This window comes from Dendrobates tinctorius, unplaced genomic scaffold, assembly GCF_039654945.1.
Source record: "Dendrobates tinctorius isolate UK_male_01 unplaced genomic scaffold, ASM3965494v1 ptg000040l, whole genome shotgun sequence".
NCBI lineage: Eukaryota > Metazoa > Chordata > Amphibia > Anura > Dendrobatidae > Dendrobates > Dendrobates tinctorius.
In genome coordinates, this window is record NW_027361708.1 from 1,265,755 (window position 1) to 1,277,828 (window position 12,074).

At 47.1% G+C, this 12,074-nt stretch overlaps 1 protein-coding gene across 3 annotated transcripts in view; it reads left to right on the forward strand.

Annotated features, from left to right (window-relative positions):
* Positions 1-5,203: 5,203 nt before the first annotated feature.
* Positions 5,204-12,074, forward strand: part of BMS1 (BMS1 ribosome biogenesis factor) — a 90,975-nt gene continuing 84,104 nt past the window's right edge. The window contains exons 1-3 of one of the 3 annotated variants that reach the window (XM_073574771.1): positions 5,204-5,371; positions 5,877-6,190; positions 7,881-8,071. In XM_073574771.1, coding sequence (XP_073430872.1) covers positions 6,012-6,190; positions 7,881-8,071 — 370 coding nt within the window. In that variant the 5' untranslated portion in view covers positions 5,204-5,371; positions 5,877-6,011. Of the gene's footprint in view, positions 5,372-5,484; positions 5,504-5,876; positions 6,191-7,880; positions 8,072-12,074 lie in introns of those variants that run through there. The other 2 variants (XM_073574773.1, XM_073574774.1) reach the window with 2 other exon arrangements.

Here is a 12,074-nt window from a genome sequence, read left to right on the forward strand (position 1 = left end):
TCACAGACCCACCCACTATATACTCTGCAAATGCCCTCACAGACCCCCCACTATATACACTCTATAAATCCCCTCACAGACCCCCACTATATACACTCTGCAAATCCCCTCACAGACCCCCACTATATACACTCTATAAATCCCCTCACAGACCCCCACTATATACACTCTGCAAATCCCCTCACAGACCCCCACTATATACACTCTATACATCCCCTCACAGACCCCCCCCACTATATACACTCTATACATCCCCTCACAGACCCCCACTATATACACTCTATACATCCCCTCACAGACCCCCCACTATATACACTCTATAAATCCCCTCACAGACCCCCCACTATATACACTCTGGAAATCCCCTCACAGACCCCCACTATATACACTCTATAAATCCCCTCACAGACCCCCCCACTATATAAATCCCCTCACAGACCCCCCACTATATACACTCTATAAATCCCCTCACAGACCCCCCACTATATACACACACTCTATAAATCCCCTCACAGACCCCCACTATATACACTCTATAAATCCCCTCAAAGACCCCCCACTATATAAATCCCCTCACAGACCCCCCACTATATACACTATAAATCCCCTCAGACCCCCACTATATACACTCTGCAAATCCCCTCACAGACCCCCACTATATACACTCTGCAAATCCCCTCACAGACCCCCACTATATACACTCTGCAAATCCCCTCACAGACCCCCACTATATACACTCTGCAAATCCCCTCACAGACCCCCACTATATACACTCTATAAATCCCCTCACAGACCCCCCACTATATACACTCTATAAATCCCCTCACAGACCCCCCCACTATATACACTCTATAAATCCCCTCACAGACCCCCCCACTATATACACTCTATAAATCCCCTCACAGACCCCCCCACTATATACACTCTATAAATCCCCTCACAGACCCCCCACTATATACACTCTATAAATCCCCTCAAAGACCCCCCACTATATACACTCTATAAATCCCCTCAAAGACCCCCCACTATATACACTCTATAAATCCCCTCACAGACCCCCCCACTATATACACTCTATAAATCCCCTCACAGACCCCCCACTATATACACTCTATAAATCCCCTCACAGACCCCCACTATATACACTCTGCAAATCCCCTCACAGACCCCCACTATATACACTCTATAAATCCTCTCACAGACCCCCCACTAAATACACTCTATAAATCCCCTCACAGACCCCCACTATATACACTCTATAAATCCCCTCACAGACCCCCACTATATACACTCTATAAATCCCCTCACAGACCCCCACTATATACACTCTATAAATCCCCTCACAGACCCCCCCTATATACACTCTGCAAATCCCCTCACAGACCCCCACTATATACACTCTATAAATCCTCTCACAGACCCCCCACTATATGCACTCTGCAAATCCCCTCACAGACCCCCACTATATACACTCTATAAATCCCCTCACAGACCCCCCCACTATATAAATCCCCTCACAGACCCCCCACTATATACACTCTATAAATCCCCTCACAGACCCCCCACTATATACACACACTCTATAAATCCCCTCACAGACCCCCCACTATATAAATCCCCTCACAGACCCCCCACTATATACACTATAAATCCCCTCAGACCCCCACTATATACACTCTGCAAATCCCCTCACAGACCCCCACTATATACACTCTGCAAATCCCCTCACAGACCCCCACTATATACACTCTGCAAATCCCCTCACAGACCCCCACTATATACACTCTATAAATCCCCTCACAGACCCCCCCACTATATACACTCTATAAATCCCCTCACAGACCCCCCCACTATATACACTCTATAAATCCCCTCACAGACCCCCCCACTATATACACTCTATAAATCCCCTCACAGACCCCCCACTATATACACTCTATAAATCCCCTCACAGACCCCCACTATATACACTCTATAAATCCCCTCACAGACCCCCACTATATACACTCTATAAATCCCCTCACAGACCCCCCTATATACACTCTGCAAATCCCCTCACAGACCCCCACTATATACACTCTATAAATCCTCTCACAGACCCCCCACTATATGCACTCTGCAAATCCCCTCACAGACCCCCACTATATACACTCTATAAATCCCCTCACAGACCCCCCACTATTATACACTCTATAAATCCTCTCACAGACCCCCCACTAAATACACTCTATAAATCCCCTCACAGACCCCCCACTAAATACACTATAAATCCCCTCAGACCCCCACTATATACACTCTATAAATCCCCTCACAGACCCCCACTATATACACTCTATAAATCCTCTCACAGACCCCCCACTAAATACACTATAAATCCCCTCAGACCCCCACTATATACACTCTATAAATCCCCTCACAGACCCCCACTATATACACTCTATAAATCCCCTCACAGACCCCCCACTAAATACACTATAAATCCCCTCAGACCCCCACTATATACACTCTGCAAATCCCCTCACAGACCCCCACTATATACACTCTATAAATCCTCTCACAGACCCCCCACTAAATACACTCTATAAATCCCCTCACAGACCCCCACTATATACACTCTATAAATCCCCTCACAGACCCCCACTATATACACTCTATAAATCCCCTCACAGACCCCCACTATATACACTCTATAAATCCCCTCACAGACCCCCCCTATATACACTCTGCAAATCCCCTCACAGACCCCCACTATATACACTCTATAAATCCTCTCACAGACCCCCCACTATATGCACTCTGCAAATCCCCTCACAGACCCCCACTATATACACTCTATAAATCCCCTCACAGACCCCCCCACTATATAAATCCCCTCACAGACCCCCCACTATATACACTCTATAAATCCCCTCACAGACCCCCCACTATATACACACACTCTATAAATCCCCTCACAGACCCCCCACTATATAAATCCCCTCACAGACCCCCCACTATATACACTATAAATCCCCTCAGACCCCCACTATATACACTCTGCAAATCCCCTCACAGACCCCCACTATATACACTCTGCAAATCCCCTCACAGACCCCCACTATATACACTCTGCAAATCCCCTCACAGACCCCCACTATATACACTCTATAAATCCCCTCACAGACCCCCCCACTATATACACTCTATAAATCCCCTCACAGACCCCCCCACTATATACACTCTATAAATCCCCTCACAGACCCCCCCACTATATACACTCTATAAATCCCCTCACAGACCCCCCACTATATACACTCTATAAATCCCCTCAAAGACCCCCCACTATATACACTCTATAAATCCCCTCACAGACCCCCACTATATACACTCTATAAATCCCCTCACAGACCCCCACTATATACACTCTATAAATCCCCTCACAGACCCCCACTATATACACTCTATAAATCCCCTCACAGACCCCCCTATATACACTCTGCAAATCCCCTCACAGACCCCCACTATATACACTCTATAAATCCTCTCACAGACCCCCCACTATATGCACTCTGCAAATCCCCTCACAGACCCCCACTATATACACTCTATAAATCCCCTCACAGACCCCCCACTATTATACACTCTATAAATCCTCTCACAGACCCCCCACTAAATACACTCTATAAATCCCCTCACAGACCCCCCACTAAATACACTATAAATCCCCTCAGACCCCCACTATATACACTCTATAAATCCCCTCACAGACCCCCACTATATACACTCTATAAATCCCCTCACAGACCCCCCACTAAATACACTATAAATCCCCTCAGACCCCCACTATATACACTCTGCAAATCCCCTCACAGACCCCCACTATATACACTCTATAAATCCTCTCACAGACCCCCCACTAAATACACTCTATAAATCCCCTCACAGACCCCCACTATATACACTCTATAAATCCCCTCACAGACCCCCACTATATACACTCTATAAATCCCCTCACAGACCCCCACTATATACACTCTATAAATCCCCTCACAGACCCCCCCTATATACACTCTGCAAATCCCCTCACAGACCCCCACTATATACACTCTATAAATCCTCTCACAGACCCCCCACTATATGCACTCTGCAAATCCCCTCACAGACCCCCACTATATACACTCTATAAATCCCCTCACAGACCCCCCCACTATATAAATCCCCTCACAGACCCCCCACTATATACACTCTATAAATCCCCTCACAGACCCCCCACTATATACACACACTCTATAAATCCCCTCACAGACCCCCCACTATATAAATCCCCTCACAGACCCCCCACTATATACACTATAAATCCCCTCAGACCCCCACTATATACACTCTGCAAATCCCCTCACAGACCCCCACTATATACACTCTGCAAATCCCCTCACAGACCCCCACTATATACACTCTGCAAATCCCCTCACAGACCCCCACTATATACACTCTATAAATCCCCTCACAGACCCCCCCACTATATACACTCTATAAATCCCCTCACAGACCCCCCCACTATATACACTCTATAAATCCCCTCACAGACCCCCCCACTATATACACTCTATAAATCCCCTCACAGACCCCCCACTATATACACTCTATAAATCCCCTCAAAGACCCCCCACTATATACACTCTATAAATCCCCTCACAGACCCCCACTATATACACTCTATAAATCCCCTCACAGACCCCCACTATATACACTCTATAAATCCCCTCACAGACCCCCACTATATACACTCTATAAATCCCCTCACAGACCCCCCTATATACACTCTGCAAATCCCCTCACAGACCCCCACTATATACACTCTATAAATCCTCTCACAGACCCCCCACTATATGCACTCTGCAAATCCCCTCACAGACCCCCACTATATACACTCTATAAATCCCCTCACAGACCCCCCACTATTATACACTCTATAAATCCTCTCACAGACCCCCCACTAAATACACTCTATAAATCCCCTCACAGACCCCCCACTAAATACACTATAAATCCCCTCAGACCCCCACTATATACACGTTGAATCTCCCCCATACTATGATTCCCCACCACACACCTCCCAGAGATCCCCGCGTAATGCTCACATTTTCCTCACGAGCTCACAACACCCTTCCCCAATGCGATCACATGACCACAGAGTCACGTGACCGGCTGACGTCACATCTAGCAGGATCCCATGCCCTTCAGCATCTTCCGCACACAACATTGGTTCCGCTTTGGAGCTGTTTCCAGACGTGTCTGCACAGCTGCTGAACCTTCCTGCGGAAGCGGTGACCATGTGGCTTTTGTGACTGCAGACCAGTGCGGTTCCCAGCCGGGGATATTCAGAGTTGATGTAAGTGAGATATGAAGCGCTGCCTCCCCGGCGTACGGTGTGTGCCCGGCCACATGGGACTGTAGTGCGCTGCTGGAGTACTAGAAGTCGCAGCGTTCAGCTCGTGCCTTCTGAGGACGGGCATCTGTGAAGGTAGCCTGTGCCTGTGTGGCTCTGGCAGCGCGGCCTCCTGATAGTAATGCTGGGATCAGTGGTGGGAGATGATATGGTGGGGGCCCCAGTGTTCTCTATGATGACTCCAGAATGACCCAGCAGCAGATTGTTTTAAAAAAAAAAAAAAAACACCCCCCCCCCCCCTCCCCCTGTCCAGCCCTGAATCTCCTGGTGTCTGTCTGCAGCCAGTCACTGAGCTCAGCGACTCTGGGCAGCTTGTGCTTTACCTCTGAGATCACTGACTGGCTGCAGCGTTGCTACAGCTGATAGAAAAGTGATTCTTTTTGCTTTTGCTCATTTTTTGGTGTGTGACCAATTTTGTTTTCTTAATCAATTTAGTTTCTCTTCCTAGGACAGGACGGAGAACTGGAATTCAGAGACGTAGGTGTGAGCGGAGCCTGATCCCTTTCTGTACAGCGGTCTCATCTACTTTAGAGCCTCTTTCTATTCATCAGACATCTAAACACCGATAAATATCCCAAAAAAAATGGAGGAAAAAGAGCAAAAGAAACACCGGAAGAAAAACAGCGGCGCAAAAGCCAACAAGAAACGAAAGCGGCAGCAAGAAGAGGGTGGAACTACTGGCACCGATGAAGATGCCAGGAAGAGAAATCCCAAGGCTTTTACCGTGAAGTCTGCTGTGCGCATGGCCCGAACCTTCCACAGGTAAAGAACATAAGCCAGAAAAAGCTGCAGATTAGTCTGATGTTGCTGCGTTAGTAATGGAGGAGAATCTTTAAGTCCTGACTACCTCATTTACTAGGACCCCGCTGCATATGTGTTCCAGCTGCCATGATTTGCTGGATGATCAAGGATCTCCGGAGGGAGGGTCATTGGCTCATCGCAGGGTGCGTGCTCACATCTGCGTATAAAAAGAAGCTGAGATTCTCAGCCAGAAAAGTTGGCGAGTGTCATACGTTTTTTTCTCACCTATCATTCATACGTCAAGCTAGTGTTATGTGAGTTTTCATTTTCTCGCTCCCCCAGCCTCCGTATGCTATGCATTGTTAACATCAGCTTTTGCATACAGCAATTCTGTCATTTCTAGATAGTTTTTGAACTAATAAAACTGCTATATACAGATATATAGAGAAAGAAATGTCAGTGAGATATATAATACAGTGTGTGGGCTGTATACTGTACATGTATTTTGCTAATAATTAGATAAATGAAAAAAAAAATGGCGTTTTAATATCAGCTCACAGCTGTTTACTCAGCCTTTACTGGATATTAACATGGAGTGACAAAAAAAAAATGATGTGCGGTCCTCCCTATTATTAACAACCAGCAAGAACATACTAAGAGCATCAATCCTCGGCTGCCCCAGAAATGTTGCAGCAAATGGTGATGTGAATGAGGTGACCGGAGTTCATCGTCTATGAACTCCAGTCACCTTACTGACGTCAGCGATGGGCACTGGAGCTGCGTTCTTACTCTCATTGTCTCTTTGATGCTGGTTTGAGCAATGACATTTTCTGTCACCACTCAGCAATGCTCCAGATGTAGCCAAGTTGTGCTCATTTCGGGACATATGAATTATTGGTGGAAAGGTGTGAATTTCTTTGCTCTTTTTTGTGCTTTTCACTTTAGGGGGTTGCATAACATCTAGAATGGAGGCATATGCCATGGACACACTTGTGTTGTATACTGCACCTATGTGATGGCATAATACTGTGGGTATATACTACCTTTTGCCCCTGTCCCAGATAATGCTTTACAGTATTACTGACAACATATTTCATAGATATGCAGGACTCTGGCCATATTACAGGTCATGTCTTCTGATTACATGTGTCTGCTCAGTGTCATTAGCAGGATATTAGGTCTATACATATACCTTTTTTAGATTTGATTCTGTGTTCAGATTATCATAGAACTGTCATGCATTTAATCTGACCATTATCTGCTGTGAATTTTCTCATGCTGGGCACATATTTGTGCAATGTCTATCACATTGTTATGTAATATTAGGATGCCTCCAGTATCTTAATTAAGTTGGCATCATCCTTGTAGGCAACCATAGTCTTTTGCCCACGAATGTATATGTTTTACATACCCCCTATGTCTTACATTGGTGCACTTTGCAATGATTTCAGTTGTGGTGTATTTTTTGTGTACACTTGTATACAACTGGCACATTAGTACTTGTGATACCCACTGATCTATTTATCTCCTTTTATCATGTTCATGTCTATTGTATGTGTTTCAATAAAGCTATTTGTATTTTATGGCATTATGCTTCCTTGATCTGTTTGGTACAAACATTTAAATTGTATAGCTTCCCGTGCTTGTACATTTCTTATGTATCGTTTTTACATTATTATTACTTTGACGTCACATTTGTTTATAACCGCAGAACGCAAGATCTCAAGACAAAAAAGCATCATATACCAGTGGTGGATCGTACTCCTCTAGAGCCCCCGCCTGTTGTCGTAGTAGTTGTTGGACCCCCAAAAGTTGGAAAGAGCACTCTGATTCGTTGCTTGATTAAAAATTTTACCAAGCAGAAACTCACAGATATCCGGGGACCTGTCACTATCGTCTCTGGTAAGAGTTGTTACTTTAAGGCTATGTGCCCACAATCTGAACGTAGCAGCGCTTTGGACGCGGGGCATGTTCACTGCATTCAAAGCGCTGCCTTCCATTGAACGCAGGTAAGTCCGCATGTGTTCACTAAACCGTGTAGATTTACTGCATCCAATACATTCTATAGATGAAACTTCTGTTGCGGAAACACGCACGTTTTCGCAAGAGAAATAGACATACTGCTTTCCTCATAGACGTGCCACATTTCAGTGTCCGTGGGTGATCTCCAGGCTCACATACAGGCATAGCGGGCATGGAATTTTTAGAAATCCCATCCATTATGCTGTCGCATCTGGCCGCTGTGCTTTTGACGCTGCATAAATACGCAGCGTCCAAACCGCAGCAATTCCTGATCGTGGGCACGTACCCTATTAATGCATATGCTGAGGGCTTGCACCATGGTTTCAATGTAAATCTCTGAAATACGTGATTCAGGTGGAACCGCCATCAAATTTGCATTTTTGCTCGGTAACATCCACTGCTGCTTGTTTCTGGAGTCAAAGTCATCACTGCACCTGTAGATAAATTCCCAGAGGGGTATAGTTTCCAAATTTGAGTCACTTGAGGGCTGACTTTGCTCTTCTGTATATGGAGTCCATAAACTATTCTAGGAAAATCTACGCTCTAGGAAGCAAATAGCGCTCCGTCCCTCCCGAGTCTCGCCGTGTGGCTAAGTAACACTGTACAGCCACATATGGGGTATTGCCACGTTCAGTTGAAATTGTGGGACAAATTTTGGTGCCATTTGAACCCATTTCCCATTGTGAAAATGTAAAATCTTAGGCAAAACAAAAATTTTTGTGGTAAAAATGTAATCATTGTTTCTTCACTGCCCAATGGTACAAAAGTTTATGGTACACCCGTAGTGTCAATATGATCACTGCACCCCTAGATGAATTAATTGAGAGTTAAAATAGGGTCACTTATTTGACATTCTGCTGTTCTGGCACCTCAGGGGCTCTCCCAAGTGAAATATGGTTCTCTTTGCTTTCTGAGCTTTGTACTGTGCCTGAAAAGTATTTCCTGATTTACATGTAGGGTATTGGTGCACTCATTATTTATTTTGACAACAAACTGAGGTTTTTCCTATAAGCTCTTATAAAAACTTAAAATTTGTGTCTAAAACAACATTTTTGTGGTAAAAATAGTTATTCTTTCTTCACTTCCCAATGCTATAAAGTTCTGTGACAGAGCTCTGCAAATGAATACGTGGATTTCGTCTGCGCTGCCCAAATGATGAACTTCCAGAAGGTTGATAACAGTGGTTTATTCTACGCATTTTAAGGTTTTTTTGCAACCTCTTCAGGAAATACCACCTGGTGGTATTTCCTGAAGAAGAGGTTGCAAAAAACCTTGAAACGCGTAGAATAAACCACTGTCAAACTTTATCAACCTTCTGGAATTTCATCATTTGGGCAGCGCAGACAAAATCCACGTTTCTCGTTCGCCTTATTGGGGGACACAGAGGCCATGGGTGTATGCTGCTGCCACTAGGAGGCTGACACTATGCACAAAAACAGCTCCTCCTCCGCAGTGTACACCCCACCGACCGGCAGGGAATTCCTCAGTTTAGCTTAGTGTCTCTGCCTGGATTGTAGCAATCCTATTCAACCTGACGCTGCCCAGGAGCCATCTAGGGCCCCAGGCGAGAGTGAACCCCCAATGCCTGGCTGGGCCTCGTCTCTATCACAGTCAGTGGCAGACCTCACCAGGGTGTCTCAGTCCCTAGTAGCCGTCCTGGATAAGTTGCCCCTGGACACCTCTACAGGGTCCAGCAGGCCTCAAGAGGTTCCATCTGAGTCGGCCAGCGTTAGTCGCAAAAGACCCAGGCAGGATGTCCAGCCGGAATCCTCTCCTCGCCTCGCCCCATGTCACCACATAGTCCTTCTCGGCAGCCTCCCTCCCGGGCCTCCTCTCCCGAGTCAGGTGAAGCGCTCTCGGACAGGTCAGCTGAGGGGATCTTAGAGCTGGATTCGGACCAGGATGCGAACATGAGTGTTACTGTGCAGAACCTCATTGCAGCGATCCATCAGACCTTTGACATTGCTGACCCCCCTGCGAAATCCTCAGATCAGGAGGTTTCGTTCGGACGGGAGGAAACACCCTCCAGGGTATTCCCTTTACATTCCGAGTTTGGAACGATTTTTACCAGGGAAAGAGGGGATCCGACTAGACGCTTTCAACGAGGGAAGCGTCTCGGCGTTCTGTACCCGTTTGCTAAAGAGCTCACGGACAACTGGTCTGCCTCTCCCTCGGTCGATCCGCCCGTGTCCAGGCTTTCTAATAACACGGTTCTCCCGCTTTCAGGCGTGGCGTCTCTAAAGGATTCTAATGATAGGATCATAGAATCCCTAGTGAAGTCTGCCTTCGAAGCGGCTTCGACGGCGGTATGCCCAATTTTTGCTTCATCTTGGGCAGCAAAAGCCATAGCCACTTGGGCAGAGGATCTTCGTCAGGGCATCCTAGAGAAAGCACAACCAGATCGATTGGCCGATCTTGCCAATCAAATTTCCCATGCGGGTGATTATCTGCTTTCTGCTTCTTTGGATGCCGCATCCTGCGCAGTTCAGGCATCAAGTAACGTTGTGGCAATCCGACGTACAATTTGGCTCAAGGCCTGGCAGGCGGACCTGTCTTCTAAAAAGTCGCTTACTAATCTGCCTTTTCAGGGAGGGCGCCTCTTTGGATCCCAATTGGACCAAATTATTAAGGACGCCACCGGAGGCACGAGTTCTCTCCTGCCTCAGTCCAAGCCTCGCAGACCCCACTGAGGCGTCAGTTTCGACCCTTTCGGGCTTACCGCCGTTTCAATACGGCGGAGACCTCCTCCAACCAACAAAGACCGCAGGCACGCCAAGATAGGAAGAAAGTTTCCTTAAGACACACTCCCTCCTGGCGCTCCCACTCTTCGCAGGGCAGACCATCCAGATCCGGATCTGGACGGCCCACATCAGCATGACACTCCTCGGACTCCCCAGGGTCCCTTCCAATTGGGAGGTCGACTCCTGTTCTTCAAGGACGTCTGGCTGGCCTCAGTAGAGGACGCTTGGGTCAGGGAGGTTGTATCGTCAGGATACAAGATAGAGTTCGTCTCTCTTCCACGGGATCGTTTCTTCGAATCCCGTCCTCCAAAAGATCCAGCTTTGATCCTGGGGTTCTTTACGGCCATCGACTCTCTCCTCAGTTCCGGGGTGATTGTGCCCGTTCCAGAATCGGAGCGGTTTACAGGGTTTTATTCAAACCTGTTTGTCGTGCCGAAAAAAGACGGGGCTGTCCGACCCATCTTGGATCTCAAGCTGCTCAACAAGAGAGTCCGTCTTCGCCACTTCCGGATGGAGTCGGTTCGTTCGGTAATCGCTTCCATGGAGGAGCAGGAATTCATGTGTTCAATAGACATCCAAGATGCCTAGCTACATGTTCCCATATTCTCCGGACATCAGAAGTTCCTGCGTTTTGCGGTTCGCCAGGAACATTACCAGTTCGTCGCGCTGCCCTTCGGTCTCGCCACCGCTCCCAGAGTCTTCACGAAGATCATGGCTGCGTTGATGGCCTTGTTGAGGATCAGAGGTCTCGTTCTTTTTCCGTACCTCGACGATATTCTGATCAACAGGCACGCCTAAGTTTGACGATCGTCCTGGACACGCTTTCCGATTTCGGGTGGATCGTCAACAGGAAAAAGTCCTGTCTGGTCCCTACTCAACGTCTTGTGTTTCTGGGCCTACTGTTCGACACTCGTCGGTCAAGGGTCTTTCTCCCACAAGAGAAGATTCTCTCCCTGCAGCAGGCTGTACGATCGCTGCAGACCACATGATTTCCGTCCCTCCGAACATCTATGAGGGTCCTGGGAAAGATGGTGGCAGCGATAGAGGCAGTTCCCTTTGCCCAATTTCACGCCAGACCTCTCCAACACGCCATTCTGTCGAGGTGGAACAGGTCGGCTCTGTCCCTGGATCGCCCTGTTAGT